This window comes from Gorilla gorilla, chromosome 1 (genome assembly GCF_029281585.2).
Source record: "Gorilla gorilla gorilla isolate KB3781 chromosome 1, NHGRI_mGorGor1-v2.1_pri, whole genome shotgun sequence".
NCBI lineage: Eukaryota > Metazoa > Chordata > Mammalia > Primates > Hominidae > Gorilla > Gorilla gorilla.
Genome location: NC_073224.2, coordinates 53,840,883 through 53,861,607, shown reverse-complemented (window position 1 = coordinate 53,861,607; position 20,725 = coordinate 53,840,883). Strand labels below are relative to the sequence as shown.

At 41.8% G+C, this 20,725-nt stretch overlaps 1 protein-coding gene across 6 annotated transcripts in view; it reads right to left on the bottom strand.

The window, feature by feature from the left end:
- Positions 1 to 245: 245 nt before the first annotated feature.
- KLHL12 (kelch like family member 12) overlaps positions 246 to 20,725 on the bottom strand; it is a 36,709-nt gene continuing 16,229 nt past the window's right edge. For 2 of the 6 annotated variants that reach the window (XM_019028935.4, XM_004028174.4), the window contains exons 5-12: positions 20,351 to 20,500; positions 18,302 to 18,416; positions 6,220 to 6,326; positions 4,888 to 5,083; positions 3,797 to 3,955; positions 3,390 to 3,488; positions 2,445 to 2,631; positions 246 to 1,790 (exon numbers count right to left, since the gene is read on the bottom strand). In XM_019028935.4, the coding sequence (XP_018884480.3) occupies positions 1,664 to 1,790; positions 2,445 to 2,631; positions 3,390 to 3,488; positions 3,797 to 3,955; positions 4,888 to 5,083; positions 6,220 to 6,326; positions 18,302 to 18,416; positions 20,351 to 20,500 (1,140 nt within the window). In that variant the 3' untranslated portion in view covers positions 246 to 1,663. The remainder of the gene's footprint in view (positions 1,791 to 2,444; positions 2,632 to 3,389; positions 3,489 to 3,796; positions 3,956 to 4,887; positions 5,084 to 6,219; positions 6,327 to 18,301; positions 18,417 to 20,350; positions 20,501 to 20,725) is intronic. The other 4 variants (XM_055368443.2, XM_055368456.1, XM_055368451.2 and 1 more) reach the window with 2 other exon arrangements.

Here is a 20,725-nt window from a genome sequence, read left to right as displayed (position 1 = left end):
TTCAAGTAACTCCAAGCGTCAGAGGGGCTAATGAATATGGCAAATCAGGTAAATATTTTACTGATGAGAATCTCCAAAGTGTAAAGTGGCTACCTCTTACCCGTGTCTAACAGAGAAATAGCGGAACTAGTTGGCAAACACACAAGATGAACAGCTTGAAGAGACAGGAGCTACGGCTGATCCCTACATCTTTCCCTCCCAAATATCTACTAAAGGCAATGTTGGTTAGCCACAAACTCTCGGCATTTGAGACCGCTGATTTTTAATATTTTCTTAAAAAAATACAAAGGAAATTAACTCTGTAGGTCAATACAACTCAGGGAAAGAGGGAAAAATGGAATTTCAGAGCAAAGGTTGTTTAGGTTATCACATTCCCACACTCATAATACCCACAAAACAAGAATTTCACTCCATGACACAGAGGAACATTGTATGATAGCTCAGAAATGTTGATAGCTGAGGTACTGAAACTAACAAAAGGATTTTGGTTGTCCTTGATTATTCTGTCCTGTGATGAATAAAATCTACACTAAATGACAGGTAAGGAAAACTTATAGCAGAAAAAAGACTAAATGTACCAAACACAGCAGTACAAACCACTCCTTGGCAGACATGTGCTTCTAAAAGAATGGGGCAGTAATCAGGTAGCTGAACTACTAGGCTACTGTCACTCCCAGCCCATCCCCAAATAAATAGTGTGGAAGTGTAATAGTGTAGTAGTATTTCATCCAACAAAGAAAGGCTTTCACCCCCATTCAAGGCAAACATTGCCATGGCTAGATGAGCCCTGGCAGGTAATAAGATGACTGTAAAATCACAGGTACTTCTAGTTTATCCCCAGTTATACTGAACTCCCACATTGATGTCATCTTCTCTCATCCCAACATTTGTTCACTCTTTTATGCTGTCTCCAGTGCGAAAGACCTCGGGGAAATAAAAAGATCCTTCAAATAATATACCCTTCTCAGTCTTCCAGGTTATGTAATACTTCAGTGCTGTTCTAGGTTCACTCACAATCAAATTCAGCTTAATTCACTTAATTCTAACTTCAATTCTGATATACAAATCCTGACCTCCAAAAGAAGTGTCAGATAAGTCTCTCTCTCCCTTGTCCCCAAAGTTTTGTGGGGCTCTCCCTTTTGTTTCCCTCTAGAATGGAACTGTGTTGCCCCTAGCTACCTGTAGATGAGAAAATGTAGTTGTTCCTGGAAAAAAAAAAAAAAAAAAGACTTGGATTTTACCAAGTTTACTTAAACTGGTATCTTTCCAATCATCTAGGCTGGATATTGCCCATATCTAGTAGGCTATACTCACCTTAGTTCTTTGCAACATATGAGGCACAACATACATATAGTACACCAAGCATGTGGTAAGTTAGAAATGACAGGAAAGTGCTCCCCAAAGCAGTGGGAGAGGCAATGTGGTCTCTCACATCCATTCAATGTGCATTCTTTTTCCTGGAATATCTGTTACCCACCCTTCTCAGGAACAAGAACCAGGATGATGGGGAGTATGTGTCAAATAAGTACAATCATCACTGCACTGGTGCCTGTAATCACCCGGTGCACGTACTGAGAAACAGACATTCTGGAAAGGATTTTTGATTCTCCCACTAACTGTCCACTGGACTGGTCACTAGCTCTTGATGGTGCTCCAACAATGGTCACTTCTCGCGGAGAACACAAACACCAGCATCACAGCGCTGGGTTCCCATGGATGTCACGACTTCCCAGCTGTCGATGATAGGGTCATAACATTCAATGCTACTTAGCAGGGAATTACCATCATATCTGAGTGGGAAAGAAGCAAAAGAAAGAAATGAGTCAGCTGCGTGCAGTGGCATGTGCCTGTAATCCCAACTATGCAGGAGGCTGAGGTAAGAGGATTGCTTAAGCTCAGGAGGGAATTTGAGACCAGCCTGGGCAACATGGTGAGACCCTGTCTCAATAAAATTTAAAGAAAGAAAGAAAGAAATTCGCCTTCTATTCCTTTCCACACAAGTCCTTCATTAAGGCTGCCACTGGAGGCCAGGCATGGTGACTCTCACCTGTAATCCTAGCACTTTGGGAGACTGAGGTGGAAGGATTGCTTGAGCCCAGGAGTTGGAGACCAGCCTAGGCAACATAAAAAACTAGTCTGGCACAGTGGCGTGCACCTGTGGTCCCAGCTACTCTACTCAGACTCCAGCCTGGGTGACAGAGCAAGACTCTGTCTCTAAAAAATAAAAAAAATCTAATAAAAAAAAATCAAGATGCCACTGGAGATGTCTACCCCAAGACTCTGTCTCTAAAAAATAAAAAAAATCTAATAAAAAAAAATCAAGATGCCACTGGAGAGATGTCTACCCCTACCCAAGTCTTGTCTCCGTCCAAAAATGAGGATCAGATCACATAGACTCTTGCTCTGGCTACATATTGAGTCTGGATTCGTTTCTAAATCCTCACCCTGCAATTGCATAGAGTCTCCCCCGAAGCACTGTGGCCCCTACATAGCATCGTGGAGTGGTCATACTGGTGACAGTTGTCCAGGAATCAGTGCGAATGTTGTATGCTTCAACGGAAGAAAGGTGGGCTGTACCATCAAATCCCCCCACCACATAAATATGGTCATTCAGCAGGGCTACTCCTGCACCTGGGGAAAATGAAGGCATTAGCAAATGTATGGTACTAAGCCTAGAATCTGAATTATAGAAATAAACTATGGTCACTAATGACCAGCTGAGTTCTACAGTAGATGAGGGATATGGACTGGGCCCACACGGGCCTAGAATCATCTAGTCCAGCACAAGTTATTCCATCTATAAACCCTTTGGCTTGGACTTGAAATGATAAAAGATAAATAATAAAAATGGTTCTCTTCTTTACTTTCATTAACTCAGAGCCCAACCCTTCTAATTAGGAGAAAGGGAGGAAGTGAAAAAAAGGCGGCAATAAAGGTAGATGGAGGGAAAGGAGTTGTGATTATGGTTCTGAAGCAATTTTTACCCAGAGTAAGTAAACTAGAACAGCACAGTGCTCTCTCCTTTTCTATATCCCAGCCTGCTCCACTTCAAAAAGCTCTCGGTGAAGGTAAGTAGCTACTCTTTTGTCCTTATGCATTAGAGACTTTATTTAACAGACATTTATTTAACATGTACTACACACGCAAAATTGTACTAGATATTCTAAAACGTAGGGAGAGAACAAAGACATGAAGGCTTTTGCTTTCAAATTTATAATCTAGTTGTAAGTATCAACTGTCTTTATCCTAATATTTAGAGAAAACAGAGACAAGGAGGAGAGCAGAATCTCATTTTTACATTAATCTACGGTTTGTCCCATGCACCACCATTATATATGTAAAGGTCTGACAGCATCGCCTATTGTCCCCTCCCTCAGATCTGGTCTTACCAGAACGCTTGGTGGCCATTGGTGTAACATTAGTCCAATGTCCTGTATGAGGGTCGTATTTCTCAACTGAATTTAAGATATTCAAGCCGTCATATCCTCCTGGAAGACAGAGACCATTCCAGAAAGAGTGGTAAATCCTCATGCCCATTCCTGGTCGGTTTTTTTCTGAGTGCTTCAACTAATTATTTTAGTTTCAATTTTCCCACAAGAGTTCCAATAACTCTAAGAGAAATCTGACATTACGCTTATAAGAAAAAGATAATCCCAATTAATGGAAAATATATTAAGACACACCAGGGTTTTAGTTGAAGGGAAGTCTATGAACATCATTCTGGTAAAAAGGAATCCTTACCTACAGTCCATTACCCATTGAGTTCCCTCCCATTCCTGCATCCCAGACTCAATACCTAGACAGTAGATCACTCCACTGGCCACTACGAGTCCGGCACCTTCCCGGGCTGTCTGCATATCTCCCAGCATGCTCCACTGGTCAATGTTTGGATCATACCGCTCCATACTGGTGTGACGCCTGCTTCCATCAAAGCCTCCAGAGACATAGATCATATCTGCTCAGAATAAACAAATTACAGACTATTAAGAGAATGAGAGATTTCTTTTTTTATTTTATTTTATTTTTTTTATTTTTTATTTTTTATTGATCATTCTTGGGTGTTTCTCGCAGAGGGGGATTTGGCAGGGTCACAGGACAATAGTGGAGGGAAGGTCAGCAGATAAACAAGTGAACAAAGTAGAGAATGAGAGATTTCTAAGAACTCTTTCCTCTACAAATTTTCCAAGGGTCCTTTAAAAGTCTGAGAGCAAAAACAAAGTATTTTTTAATGAGATAAGTCAATTAAGTTTTATAGACAAGGAAGACATCTAAAAAGAATGGAGTAAAATAAAATCCTTAAAAGCATTCAAAGACCACCTAGGAGTTTGCAAAAACACAACTAGTGCCAGTTCCCCACCCAGCACATTGGAACTTGATTTGCCAACTTTGTAGTCAATACTGAAACATCCATGAATATTGAATAGCTTCTATTACACTGATATTTCTGAAAGCAAAAAGGAGTATTTGTCGGCTGGGCACAGTGGCTCACACCTGTAATCCCAGCACCTTGGGAGGCCGAGGCGGGTGAATCACTTGAGCTCAGGAGTTAGAGATCAGCCTGGGCAACATGGCGAAACCCTGTCTCTACTAAAAATACAAAAATATAGCTGGGCATGGTGGTGCATGCCTGTAGTCCCAGCTACTCAGGAAGCTGAGGTGGGAGGATCGCTTGAGCTTGGGGAGGTTGAGGCTGCAGTGAGCCGTGATCACACCACTGCACTCCAGCCTGGGCAACAGAGAGAGACCCTGTCTCAAATAATAATAATAATAACATTTGACCTTAATTTTTTCTCCGTATTTCATGCTCCTGCCAGACAACAGGAGAGGTTAAAAACCCTGGTCCAGCCACAGTAAGATGGAAATAATTGCCCTGCACATCCAGCCTACCTCCCAGGGTGGTGGCTCCAGCAAGGCCTCGTCGGACATTCATAGGGGCCACAGAATACCAGACCCCATCCTCATCTGCTGTGTAGTCTAGACATTCCACTGAACTAAGGCGGGAACGGCCATCATAGCCACCAATGACGTAGATCCGGTCATGAAGGGACACTGAGGCCACATAACGTCTCTTACGAGTGATGCTCTATGGATTTGGAGAGAAGAGGTACAGAGCATTTCAGTTAGGCAAGTTTTGGGCCTTACCTTTTGCTATCTTCCCTGTTGTATCTGCACACCTCTCTGCTTCTTCACCTGTCATCATGAACCCTCCTTAAGTGGTTCATCCTCAAGTGGCTCCCAAATAGCTACCTACTGAACGAAATGCCTGTTGTGGTGCTCTTAAAGATACAAGCTTTCTGCATCTCTGCCTCTTTCCAAGGCTTCCAAAAGATTTAACAGCTTTCTGTTATCCAGTATCTGACTCCTTTCTTTTCCATAAGGCACTGGGCTAAGAGACTGATATCCTTCAATAAAGTAGAAAAGTATTCCCACATTGCTAATCAAAGGATGAGGATTTATTATAAGAACCTTAAAAGGTAGGAGGGTTGGATTTCCATGTTTTCTCAGAAATTACTATTGTTCATTCAGCACCGAGAGACATGCTGAGGGAGACAGATATAAACTTTTTTTTTTCTGAGTTGGGATCTCACTATCACCCAGGCTGGAGTGCAGTGGCACAATCACAGTTCACTGCAACCTCGAACTCCTGGGCTCAAGCAATCTTCTGCCACAGCCTCCCAAGTAGCTAGGACTACAGGCATGCACCACCATGCCTGGCTAATTTTTTTGTTTACTTTTTTTTGAGACAGAGTCTCACCATATTGCCCAGGCTGGTCTTGAACTCCTGGCCTCAAGAGATCCTCCCATCTCAGCCTCCCAAAGGGCTGGGATTATAGGTGTGAGCTACCACGCCCAGCCCAAACTTCTGAGCTCAACTGAACACTGGGTTCAATTCAACACAATTTAACATTCAGTTCAGTTTAACATAGCACGACCAATGAAATGTGCTAGGAATTATACAGACAGCTTAGAAAGGCACCTAACTAGTGGTGGCCATCTGAGTTTACCTTGACACAGGGCCACTGACATTTCTAAGGCATAATCTTCTAATCTAAACAGTCAAAAACTGTTAAGTAAGTACCTACTATATGCACAAGACTGTTGTAAGAAACATCCTGTTACTAGGCTTTTCTACTCTTAAGGCTGGATTAGCTATGATCTGGAGGCAGAGACTGAGGACATTTAACATCCCTCCCAACAAATGGTTTCACCACTATTTACTGGCAAAAAGCTCCACTCCTGAGTCTTGGGGTCATATTTCTCTACCACATCAATGGGAGACTGCTGGCTTCCGAAACCCCCAACCACCAAAAGCACTTCATTGGCTCCTGAAGACAAAGGCAGAAAAAAGATGGGTTAGTTCAGCATCCCTGGATGGGTAACTAGTCACAGGGAAGTGTCAACAGAAACACTTCTAGGATGTCTTGTTTTATGTGGCTGAGGGATGCAATCCGAAATAGGAGATAATCATAAGGCTGTTGAATGGGGAGTTATTTTTCCTTGAGGCTGTAGCTCTCGAGTCTCTGAAACTTAAATTTCTGGACATTAAAACTCTAGAAAGCAAACTTCAACATGACACTGCACCATTTCTTTTTTTTTGGAGACAGAGTTTCGCTCTTGTTGACCAGGCTAGAGTGCAATGGCATGATCTCGGCTCACCACAACCTCTGCCTCCTGGGCTCAAGTGATTCTCCTGCCTCAGCCTCCCGAGTAGCTGGGATTATAGGCTGTGCCACCACGCCCGGCTAATTTTGTATTTTTAGTAGAGATGGGGTTGGTCAGGCTGGTCCCGAACTCCCAACCTCAAGTGATCCGCCAGCCTCGACCTCCCAAAGTGCTGGGATTACAGGTGTGAGTCACTGTGCCCGGCAACACTGCACCATTTCAACCTATTGAGATGACTGGCTGACATAATCCTTGAGGTCTTAAGTGCAGGTGAGAGGCTAAAGGCACTCTCTGCACTTAGCCTGAAAAACTCAAATTGGGAGGTTTTTTGTTGTAATGGGGCAAGAACTCTCCTAACCTTGTCACAAAAAAAGCTACATGTTGAAACTTAGGATCCAAGTGATGGATTTAAAATCTCTTTTTCTTTTTCTGAATTGAGAAAGGGTCTCGCTATATGGCCCAGGCTGATCTCAAACTCCTAGCCTAAAGTGATTCTCCTGCCTCAGCCTCCCAAAGTGCTGGGATTACAGGAATGAGCCACTGTGCCTGGCCTAAAATCTCTTTTCCATGAACACTTCCTTCTCCAATTTAGTCAACTATATGATCACATTCCCTGCCAATTCATCAAAACCACCAGGCAACAAAAGACTAGAGTCTTAAAGGAAAAGTCTTTTTCTCTATTTTCCCAAAGAAGCTATTCTGACAGCCTTTATATCTTCCCCTTCCCCTAACGTCTTACTCTGATAAAATATTTCCTACCTTGGCTCTTGGAGACAGGGTCTTGCTATATTGCCCAGGCTGGTCTCAAACTTCCGGCTTCAAGCGATACTCCTGCCTTAGCCTCCCAAGTAGCTGGGATTACAGGTATGAGCCACAGCACCTGGCTCGGCTTTTTTCAAAGAGCAAAGTCTCTTTGAGAAAATCCCCTGTGCATGTGCTCCATTAGAACTCATGGAGAGAATAGTTAGCTGGAGCTTTGGAAAATTCAATCACTAGGAAGCATCTAGGAGACCAAAGTGATCTTATAAGTAACCTAGACTTGAAAGAGCAAATGTAGTACCTTGAAGCTGACAGGAAACACAGATAAACCCCTAATGAAGTAATGGATTTGACAATTATCATCAATTGCTGGGCTAGAATCATTATTTCAAAAGCCAATATATTACTATGAGACATTGTGTGCTTCCTAATGGTGATGAATAGGAAGGACCACACTACCACCTTGTCTTTTTTCCAAAAAACTGAGCCTGACTCTTAACAAGCCTCTAATCCAACCACTAGTTTACAGGCAATACATGGGAGAAGAACATGTTAAATGACACTACAAAGATGCAACAGCAGAGTCTAGAATGTGGGAAATTCTACAGGTCGAACAGCTTGGCTTCTTCAAGAAATAAACTGGCTGGGAAAAACCAAAACAGGATGGAAACTTTTGGATTAAAACGAGACTGAAAAGAGACATGAAATCACGAGCAACGTGTGGACTTTGTCTGGATTCTGATTTGAACAATGTAAGTACTCAAAAACAAACAACAAAAAATTATGGAAAAAAATTATACAAACACGTGAGAATAAGGAATTGTGTGATTTTAAACAGTGATAATGGCATTCTAGATGTGTCAGAATTTTTTTTCCTTATCTTTTAGAGACACACGTGGAAGTATGACACATAGGGATGGAATAATATCCAGTCTGGAATTTGCTTCAAAATAGCCTGGGTGCAGTGGCTCATGCCTGTAATCCCAACACTTTGGGAGGCCAAGGCTGGCAGATCACTTGAGGTAAGGAGTTCGAGACCAGCCTAGCCAACAAGGCAAAACCCCGTCTCTACTAAAAATACAAAAATTAGCTGAGTGTGGTGGCGCACACCTGAAATCCCAACTACTCGGGTGGCTCAGGCATGAGAATGCTTGAACCCAGGAAGTGGAGGTTGTAGTGAGCTGAGATAGCGCCACTACACTCCAGCCTGGGCAATAAGGCAAAACTCCATCTCAAAGAAAAAGCTATGTGTTGATAATTGTTAAAATTGAGTGATGGGTATGGGGGATCATTATATTACTATTTTTATGTTTGAGATTTTTCTTAATAAAACATATACACTCACACATAAACCATGGAGTTTTTCCAAGGGGGCACTTGTCTTATGTATTTGCCAAATAAAGTGGACCCTCTCCAAAGTGAGCCAGCAAGTAGGTCTCAGGAGTCAGCTCCTTCGAAAATCAAAGCATGGCCAGGTGTGGCTCACGCCTGTAATCCTAGCACTTTGGGAGGCCAAAGCAGGTACATCATCTGAGGTCAGGAATTCAAGACCAGCCTCTCTAACATGGCAAAACCCCGTCTCTACTAAAAATACAAAAATTAGCCGGGTGCGGTGATGCGCACCTGTAGTCTCAGCTACTTGGGAGGCTGAGGCAGGAGAATCACTTGAACTGAGGAAGAGGTTGCAGTGAGCCGAGATTGCACCACTGCACTCCAGACCAGGCAACAGAGTAAGACTCCATCTCAAACAAATAATAATAATAATAACAAATAAATAAATAAAAGCATAAGAATGAAGGGTTCTTTAGTGATTGAACTAATTTTATGTCTGCCCTAAAATTACTTCAAGTTGGGAGAAGCTAGGACCACAAGTTATTTGTTTCTTCTTTGGGAACACTATTCCCCTACCTATTCCTTTTTCTTACTCCACCTCTTTTCTTCCTGACTTGAATAGACAAGGTAAGTGTGATCCTTCTATCCAAACACATTTCCCATGTAGATGAATATGCCAGCAGATGATGTATGTATGAATAAAAATTCCCACACCAACCAAGAGGTACTTCCTGTGCTATGCAAATTTTAAAGTTTTCTATTGATTTTTCAGCTCTTATTTGTTGCTTTATATAACTCCCTGCCCCACCCCCCAACTCCCCAAAAATAAATATATATATCTAAAGAAGTCAGGCACAGTGGCTCATGACTATAATCCTAGCACTTTGGGAGGCCAAAGTGGGCAGATTGCTTGCGCCCAGGGGTTTGAGGCCACTTTGGGTAACATGGTGAGACTCTCATATCTAGAAAAAAATAATAAAAAAAAATAGCCAGGTGTGATGGCAAATGCCTGTAGTCCCAGCTACTCCTGAGGCTGACATGGGAGGATCACTTAAGTCCAGGAGGTTAAGGCTGCAGTGAACAAGGTTGTGTTCCTGCACTCCAGCCTGGGGAACAGAGTGAGAACTTGTCTCAAAAAATAAAGTAACATAAAATAAAGAAGGCTGGGCGTGGTGGCTCACGCCTGTAATCACAGCACTTTGGGAGGCCGAGGCGGGTGGATCACTTGAGGTCAGGAGTTCAAGGCCAGCCTGGCCAACATGGTGAAACCCCATCTCTACTAAAAATACAAAAATTAGCTAGGTGTGGTGGTACACACCTGTAGTCCCAGCTACTTGGGAGGGTGAGGCACGAGAATCGCTTGAACCTGGGAGATGCAGGTTGCAGTGAGCAGAGATCGCACCACTGCACTCCAGCCTAGGTGACAGAGCAAGACTCTGTCTCAAAAAAATTAAACACAAATACAAACACAAAAAGTAGCCAGGTGTGGTGGTGTGCGTTTGTAGTCCCAGCTACTCCGGAGGCTGAGGCAGGAGAATCACCTGAACCTGGGAGGCGGAGGTTGCAGTGAGCAGAGATCATGCCGCTACACTCCAGCCTGGGTGACAAAGCAAGACTGTCTCAAAAATAAAATAAAGAAAAAACCCCTCTCTTTCTTGATATGATTTCATTCAGGCAGCTTTTGAAGGGTGGGAGAAAAGAAGTAGAAAGGAAATAGATTATATTAAAAATGCAGAGAACTGACAGTACTTCTGTTGGCTGAAATTTTCCCAATAAACATTCTGGTAACTATATGTCTACAGTGGAACTTCGTAAGAGGTGTTGGTGTGATGTATAAAGGAGTTTGTTTTGTTCTGTTTAAAAGACAAGGCCTTCCTCTGTCACCTAGGCTGGAGTGCAGTGGCACAATCTCAGCTCACCACAGCATCGACCTCCCAGGCTCAAGCAATCCTCCTACCTCAGCCTCCTGAGCAGCTGGGAGCACAGTGTGTGCCACCAAACCCAGCTACTTTTTTTTTTTTTTTAATTTTTTAAAGAGAGGAGGTCTCACTATGTTGCTCAGGCTGGTCTCTAACTCCTGAACTCAAGCGATGCTTCTGCTTTGGCCTCCCAAAGTGCTGGGATTACAGATGTGAGCCACTGTACCAGCCACTCAGGGGTTTTATGGCTCTAAATGGCTGGGATCCTTCGATCACTGATTCCCAAACTTCTTTGCTGTGAAGGACTCTCTTCATTATTTTTCCCGACAGATCCTGTGTTTTGACAGACTGTCTACCAAAGTGAGTTTAAGTAATTAACTTCCCCACAACTGCCAACAGAGCTTTTGATAACTATGAGAGCAACAGTGTTTCACACTGAATGGATATAATTTTAGTTAAATCTGAAGTCTTTATTTAGCCTGTTCAGCTTTTTCTAGCACAAAAATGATTTTCTTTTAGAAAATTTAAAAATAACTCAAGGACTAGTATAATCACCATCCCCACTCACGTATTACCCCTCCCTGTTGAAAAGAGTTGAAAAGTATTTTCCTTGTGATTATAAAACATATACATTTTTACTGCTAAAAAACTTGGAAAATACAGACAGGTATTATGAAAAAAAAATTACCCATAGTTCCACAATACAAAGACACACCAAAATGTAACATAATTTTCTTCCAGCCTTGTTTCTGCACATTTATAAAACACAAATGGGGGCCGGGCACAGTGGCTAGCGCCTGTAATCCCAGCACTTTGGGAGGCTGAGGTGAGTGGATCACGAGGTCAGAAGTTCGAGACCAGCCTGGCCAACATGGTGAAACCCCATCTCTAGTGAAAATACAAAAATCAGCCAGACATGGTAGCACACGCCTGTAATCTCAGCTACTCGGGAGGCTGAGGCAGGAGAATCGCTTGAACTTGGGAAGCGGAGCCTGCAGTGAGCCGAGATCACACCATTGCCCTCCAGCCTGGGTAACAGAGCAAGACTCCGTCCAAAAAAAAAAAAAAAAAAAACCAAAAACAAACAAACAAAAAAACCTATAAATGTGACCATATTATATTGTATCCTGATGTTTTTCATTTTCCAAATATATGAATAACTCTTTTAGTACATGGTTATAATATTCTTAGGCATTTCAGGGTTTATAATTTTGGGTTATAAACAATCACATAAATAACCCTGTGATAAATATCCTGAATATGAAACTTTTCCTGGTTGTTTTCTTAAAGAAATGGGAAGAATGCTGAGTAATGAACCTGAATTAGAAAAAAATTTTTTGAGCCAGGCATGGTGGCTCACACCTGTAACCCTAGCACTTTGGGAGGCCAAAGCAGGCAGATCACATGAACCCAGGAGATCAAGACCAGCCTGAGCAGCATGGCAAAACCCTGTCTCTACTAAAAATACAAAAAATTAGCCAGGTCTGGTGGTGCACACCTGTAGTCCCAAGTCCCAGCTACCTGGGAGGCTGAGGTGGGAGGATCACTTGAGTCCAGGAAGTGGACGCTGCAGTGAGCCAAAATCATGCCATTGCACTATAGTGACAGAGTGAGGCCTGGTATCAAAACAAACAAACAAACAAAAATAGATGACCGTGGTGGCATACGCCTGTAGTCCCAGCTACTGAGGAGGCTGAGGTGGGAGGATTGCTTGAGCCCAGAAAGTGAAGTTTCAGTGAACCAAGATCATGCCACTGCACTCTAGCCTAGGAGCCAGAGTGAGACCCTGTCTCAAAAAAAAAAAAAAAAAAAAAATTACTTTTGAGACATAAGGTGACTTTTTGAAGCTGTTACCAATTATACTCCCACCAACACTATAAAGGTGCCAACTCATTCTACTTTCTGAGGCACTGGATAGTTTTTAAATCTCTGACACTCTGGTAGGCAAAAAATTATGTTTAATTCTTTATTACTAATAAGACCCTATTATTAATTAGGTTGAACTCCCTCCCTTGTATCTAGTAGCCAGCTTTACTTGCCCTTCTGCGAACTGTACACTCAAATCTTTATTGTTTCTCTCATGCATTCTTGTTTTTTTTTTCTTTTTTGAGACAAGGTCTTGCTCTGTTGCCCAGGCTAGAGTGCACTGGTGCAATTATGGTTCACTGCAGCCTCAGCCTCGACCTCCTGGGCTCAAGCATCCTCCTAGCCTCCCACTTCAGCTTCCCTAGTAGCTGGGACCACTAATTTTTTTCTTTTCTTTTTTTTTTTTTTTTTTTGAGACGGCGTCTTGCTCTGTGGCCCAGGCTGGAGTGCAGTGGTGTGATCTTGGCTCACTGCAACCTCTGCCTCCTGGGCTAAAATGATTCTCCTGCCTCAACCTCCCCAATAGCTGGGATTACAGGCATGCGTCACCATGCCTGGCTAATTTTTATACTTTTAGTAGAGACAGGGTTTCATCCTGTTGGCCAGGCTGGTCTCGAATTCCTGGGCTCCATCACCTGCCTCAGCCTCTCAAAGTGCTGGGATTACAGGTGTGAGCCACTGCTTTTGGCCCTGTCTCATGCATTCTTATAAGCTCTTTACACACAAATGGTTTTAACCCTTTAACCCTTTATCTATCTGTCTGTCTGTCTGTCTGTCTGTCTGTCTGTCTATGAGATGGAGTTTTTGCTCTTGTTGCCCAGGCTGGAGTGCAATGGCACGATCTTGGTTCACCACAATCTCCACCTCCCAGGTTCAAGCAATTTCCCGAGTAGCTGGGATTACAGGCATGTGCCACCACGCCCGGCTAATTTTGTATTTTTAGTAGAGACAGGATTTCTCCATGTTGGTCAGGCTGGTCTCAAACTCCCGACCTCAGGTGATCCACCTGCCTCAGCCTCCTAAAGCACTGGGATAACAGGCGTAAGCCACCCCGCCAGGCCAACCCTTTAACCCTTTAAAGGGTTGTTCCAAACCTATGTTCCTAATTTATCATAATTTTGTATATGATTTTTTAATTTATTCAAATATGTTTTTATTCTTTGTCATTTCTTCCACTATTTTGTACCTAGAAAGTCCTTCTTCCCCAGAAGAACTCCTAAGGTTTTAATGTTTTAACCCTAAGTTGGAGACCAATACTCAAATAATCTGACTCGTGTAAAAAAAAGCTAGTGAAAGAGTCAACCTGAAAGAAGCCTGTTTGTTCTCTGCCAATGATGGAGTACTTGTTAAGTGAGATTTTTATCTTTTTAATGAGAAAAGCTTGTCTAGCACATCTTACAAGAACAGTGTGAAAAAGCACATTTCTAAAACTGAAGAACCGGGCAGTGGCATGGTCATTATTTTTAGAAGGAGGGGAAGGGGAGTGTGTGTGTGCTGTGATACATTGTTAGAGAAATAAGGCAGATGCAGGACTGCTAAAATAACAGGGTTCAGAGACTCACATTTCCATTTGCACTGATCTTTAGTTCAAAAAAGGAGACAGCCACAAATTAGAAAAGTAATTTCCATTATATCTTCTTTGAGACAGTAATGGGTAAGGTTAATAACTAAAAATCCCTTATTTGGCAGGCTATTTTAACTTGGCTGTCAATTTAATTTCCTTCTGCTGTATGCAGAAGAGTCATTATCCTGGTAGCTGGTTTAGCAGCCAATATGCAGAGGACATGATGGTAAGAACAATCTACCTTCTAAGGCACTGACAAAGCGATACTAAGAATCTAATTGGAAACTGCTTCAGCATTTCCCTTCTAGAACTTCTGAAAAATAACCTCAAGACTATGAAGATATATAGATTTATAGTTTAATCCCTTAAGGTCAGGGCAATAAGCAAGTTCTCTAACCAAGCAGGAGCCCCTTCTGCTGCCTGTTCAGAGATATGCAAGAAATGTACCTCCAAAGAATCTTCTGGGTTTACTGATTCACAAAAATTTTCATTAGCTTTTAGTTCAATTTAATAAGCAAATAATGAGTGCTATCATGCAAAAAGGAAACATTTTTCTGTGTTGGAAAGTACCTTAGTGACTGAACATTAACTCTGTTGATATAAATAACTGGTAACCCAGAGAAGTTAAAGGACTTGTCCAAACAGCAAGTTACTAGAGTGAGTGTCGGAAACTGGAGTAAAAATCAAAGTAAGCAAAATGTCTTATCTCCTAGTGCCAGGTTCTTTCCACTACGTCACTGGCTTTCATGGTATAGGTTGAGTAACCCTTATCTGAAATGCTTACGACAAGAAGTGCTTCAGATTTCAGACACTTTTGGATTTTTGTAATATCTGCATTATTTCTTTGCACAACTATTTGTGCATCCCTAATTCAGAAACCCCAAATCCAAAATGCTTCAATGAGCATTTCCTTTGAGTATTATGTTGGCACTCAAAGTTTTATATCTTGGAGCATTTTGAATTTCAAGATTTTCAGATTAGGGATACCCAACCCGATTTTTTTTTAGACAGAGTCTGACTCTGTCACCCAGGCTGGAGTGCAGTGGCGTGATCTCAGCTTACTGCAGGCTCCATCTCCTGGGTTCACGCCATTCTCCTGCCTCAGCCTCCCGAGTAGCTTGAACTACAGGTGCCCGCCACCACACCTGGCTTTTTTTTTTTTTTTTTTTTTTGTATTTTTAGTAGATACAGGGTTTCACTGTGTTAGCCTGGATGGTCTCGATCTCCTGACCTCGTGATCCACCCGCCTCGGCCTCCCAAAGTGCTGGGATTACAGGCATGAGCCACCGCGCCCGGCCACCCAACCCCATTTTTTAAAACTAATAATTATTTTTTAAAAAACAAAAGTAATGGCCAGGCGCGGTGGCTCATGCCCGTAATCCCAGCACTTTAGGAGGCTGAGGTGGGCGGATCACCTGACGCCAGGAGTCCGAGACCAGCCTGGCCAACGTGGTGAAACCCCGTCTCTTCTAAAAAATACAAAAAAATTAGCCAGGCGTGGTGGCACACACCTGTAATCCCAGCTACTTGGGAGGCTGAGGCAGGAGAATCACTTGAACCCAGGAGACAGAGGTTGCAGTGAGCGAAGATTATGCCACAGCACTCCAGCCTGGGCAACAAGAGCAACCCTTTGTCTCAAAAAAAAAAAAAAAAAAAAAAAAAGTTCCTACCCTGGGAGGAAAGGCAAAATTGGGAGTTTATTGTTTAATGGGTACAGTAGAGTTTCAGTCTTGTTAAGACAAAAAGAGTTACAGAGATTGATTGTATAACAATGTATTTAACATGAGTCAACTGTACATGTAAAAATGGTTAAGATGGTAAATTTTATGCTAAATATATTTAATTTAATTTATTTATTTATTTTTGAGATGGAGTCTCACTCTGTCGCCCAGGCTGGAGTACAATGGCACAATCTTGGCTCACTGCAACCTCCGCCTCCCGGGTTCAAGTGATTCTCCTGCCTCAGCCTCCAGAGTAGCTGGGATTACAGGTGTGCACCACCACACTCAGCTAATTTTTGTATTTTTAGTAGAGATGGGGTTTCGCCATGTTGGCCAGGCTGGTCTCGAACTACTGACCTCAAGTGATCTGCCCACCTTGGCCTCCCAAAGTGCTGGGATTACAGGTGTGAGACACTGTGCCCGGCCTGTTACATATATTTCACAAAAAAGAAAAAAAAGACTTCCATCCAGAAGATATACAAATATTTTCCTATAATTTCTTCTAATATTCTCATAGTTTTTCAACATTCAGTCCTTCAATCTATCTTGTGTTGATATGTATCTGTGTATAATGCATATGAAACACAGATCACATTTTGTCATCTTGCAGTAATAGAAAATACCATCTACAATGCCCTATCTAAAAGTTCTCTTTTTAAAAAAATGCAGTATCTTTGAGCGGTAAGATTATGGATGATTTTTATTTATTTTTTGCTTCTCTGTATTTCTAAAAGTTCTACATTGAACATACAGTACTTATGCCATTAAAAAATATAGGAGAGGTAGCCAGGCATGGTGGCTCATGCCTGTAATCCCAGCACTTTGGGAGGCCAAGGTGGGTGGATCAATTGCAGCCAGGAGTTAGAGACCAGCCTGGTCAACATGGAGAAACCCTGTCTCTACCAAAAATACAAAAATTAGCCGGGGATGGTGGCAGTCGCCTGTTGTCCCAGCTACTCGGGAGTCTGAGGCACAAGAATTGCTTGAACCTGGGAGAGGCTGTAGTGAGCCAAGATTGCACCACTGCACTCCAGTCTGGGTGACAGAGCAAGACTCTGTCTTAAAAAAAAAAAAAAGGAAAAAAAATTATATATATATATATATATATATGTGGGAGGCCTGTAATCCCAGCACTTTGGGAGGCCAAGGCAGATGAACTGCTTGAGTCCAGGAGTTCAAGACCCAGCCTGGGCAACAAAGGAAGGCTCTGTCTCTACAAAAAAATACAAAAATTAGCCAGGGATGGTGGCACGTGCCTGCGGTCCCAGCTACTTGGGAGGCTGAGGTGGGAAGACTGCTTGAGTCCAGGAGGCTAACGCTGCAGTGAACCGAGATCACGCCACTGCATTCCACCCTGGGCAACATAGTGAGACCTCATTTCTATTAAAAAAAATAAAATATAGCGGATAAATCACCATTCTACCTAAACCCATCAGTGAGCAGCTTAATTATCAACTAACACCTTAGCATGCATCATGAGTCCTCAGTCAGATAAAAAGAAACAATAAAACAAAATACCACCCCATACATATAGAGTAATTCATAACTTATAAAATGTTTTTATACACTATACACCTAGGCTTTTGGACAGTGAAGCAAAGAGAATAGGAAATGGAAAGTATGGTGATATCTGAGTATTTAGTGTGTGCCAGCTATAGTGTTAGGTATCTTATATACATTATCTCATTCAATCCTCCCAACACTGAGATAAGACACTAACTCTCATCTTAGTGGTAGACGTATAGGCTCAGATAAATTGATACCTTGCCCAACCAGTCATTGCTGGGGCTTGGATTTGAACCTAGGTCTATTTGCTAAGATAATAGCTAATACACATAGTTATTATGTGCCAAGAAGTGTTCTAAGGCTTTACATAAATAACTTTATTTACTCTTCATAACAATGTCACAGGCAGGTGCTATGATGATTCCATTTACAGATGAGGCAACTGAAGCACACAGAGGTTAAGGTTCCTGCCCATGTTAATGTATCTAGTATGAGGTAAACTGGTACCTGCACCAACAGTAACTGCCAAAACCCATGTACTTTCTACCACACTGGGCTCCTTTTCTTCCTCTCTTCATTCCGGAATGGAAAAACCACATAAGGGGAAGTGAAGAGGTGGATGGAAGCATATACTACTTACATGCCACTATGTGGCACTAAAATTATCTCTAATTCACAGAATCTAAATAATATTGACAAAAAATTGTAACATATTATGTAATGCCTGACAATGTATGAAGTGCTTTTATATTTTATCTCATTTAATTTCCAAATAATTATGTGAAGTAGATAGAGAAGACATCCTTGATTTATAGGAAAGAAAGAGTGGTAGAGTGACTTGTCTGAGATGATGGAAGAAAGGTCTGAAACGAGGTGTCTGTACTTCTTATAGAGTGTTATTTTCAACTACGTTGTCACCTGCAAGAAGTAGTTGAAAAGCATCCCCTCATTCTGCCGAGATACCAGCTTACCTAGGCGAGCCCTTGTCCTGGGTCCCTGCATCTGACTCCGAAGTTCAGGCCTCAGATGAAACTTCTTTGCTTCATCAACCAGATCCCTGCATTGTAAACTACAGCGGATGAAAGGCTGAAATACAGCAGACAGTAGAGTTAGGCACTGGGGATACCTGTAATACTATAAGAGTACAAAGGGCACATGCAAATAATTAACTTCTGACTACAGAAAACCAGTTTGCAAAGCCCTGTGATTCCAGGAGTATTGCTGGTAGTAACCATGCTCTGGGTTTCCAGAAATGATTTTTAAAATTTACTTGAAAAATAGATAACATACTAGATGGATCAAAAATCAAATGATATAAACAGATATGTTGAGCAGTATTTCCCATCTATCTCAGCGCTTACATTTAACTGTTTTTACATAGTTTGGATGCCCTTCCAGGGATTATGCAAACACAAGTACATAATAACTAATAAGAATTTTAAGGGGAAAACCAAAAAGATTCTGTTATTTTCTGGGTGACAGGAAGAATCATATTTTGTCTGAAATATCTCTCCCAAGGTTCACAGTCCTGTTGTAATTACCATTGTCTATTTCTGACAGCTCTGTACTGGACATCTTTCATTTGCCTCCCAACTCACTCTGTACCCTTTTCCACTCTGCTCTCTGGCTCAGAAGACTGGCCTATATGAACTGTGTCAATAGGGCTTCCTATGCCTTCTAGCTTCTGGTTGGGATCAGCCCAACCAAAGGTCAAGGTTTCTCTCAAGGCAGTGACTCTACACGATTCTCTTTCCTTTAAGGTTCTAGTAACCACTCCTCAACCCTGTCCCTTCAGGCTTAGGGGCTGTTAATAGCTTATGTCCTAGATCCAGGTTATTTCACTGTCTTTTGTTGTTTCTCTGAACTTGCACCTTTGTAAACAGCTTCTTTATTAAAAAAAAAACTCTTCTAAAATTGTCCTGTTTTGAGTATAGCATCTGTTTCCTGTTGGGACCCTAAAGGACACAGCTCTAATTAAATGGCACCTCTATTAACCTGACCCAAGAAGTTCTTTGTCGAACTGGAAAGGAAAACAAACAATAAATAGTAGTAAACACTTGTGTACAAAGACTTGGTTTTAAAAGTTTTCACATAGTAACTTACTCAATGCTAACAAGAACCTATGAGGAAGGTACTATTATCATCCCTGTTTTACACATAAGAAAGCTAAGGCACAAATATATTAAGACATATTAAGTTCACAGAGTGGTGGTGAATTTGGGATTTCAGGCCCGAGTCTGGTTCCAGAGTCTGTGCTCCTAAACACAATGTAAAGAACTAGATATAAGGGATATGTGAATTGGTTGTAAGAAAGACAGAAATCGCAAACAGGAGAAAAAGAGTTTGAGATGTGACACTGACCATGCTGCAACTTTTCTAATGTGAACAACTGAAAAATTGTTTGTAGTTAACTAAGAGATCTAGGGCTGGGCCAGCAAGAGGAACTCTTCTTGCTGGGTTACCTACATATTATAAATCAATGCTCCCTCGAAGTATGGTCCAGGCAACACAGGTGGTATATATGGTAAAAATTATGAAAAAGTATCACAGAGAACTTAAGTTGGAGAAACACTTTTATAAATAAACTCAACATGATATGACTAAAGTTGACACTAAAATGCATCAAACTCCTTTCATGCTGGCTTTACCAGAAGTCAAAAATGAAGAGGCTTGCTAAGTGTGGCATAAGGGCAATTTGGAACAATTTATGTTTAATGGAGAAGGGGACAAAGTTTATTATCAGGTGTTTATATAAAACACTCAGAGGCATGTAAAACAAAAAGACAGCAAAACACAAAATTGAACCACAGATTTTCATTTGTGTCAAGAGCCTGACTTGCCAAGAAATTCGCTTTTCTTAGAAATATGCTTGGGGACTACCCAGCACCACTCTCACTGGCATTCCTAGAGAGGCAAAACAGGAGACTCTGTGCCTACATTAAAATACTCAATTTTGAATACATAACACTAAGGTAAGAGTCCGTCAAGGTTTTGGATCCTGAGAGTGTTGCACTACTTACCTCAGCATCTATTACATCTGTGATATATCTGGGGGTTAGTAGGGGCATCCGCACATACTGTAGCAGGTTAGGCAAGGATTCTTCCCGCTCTTTCTTGGCATGCTTCACCCAGTTGATGACAGCCTCAAAGACTGGCTCTTCAGAATCCACCTGTAAATGTATAATTACACACCGTGGATCCTACTTTTCCAATTAGCTCACCATCTCAAAACGTAACCACGTTCACTTTCTCCTTCCTGCTTCCCATTGCCCACCACCATTATTTCCCATCTTCCAGAAATAGCTAGGCTCTTGGGAAAACAATTTTTTTCAGACACAGCTAACAGACCAGGAAAAGAATTATAGTCAATTTGGGTTAAAAAAAATATATATATA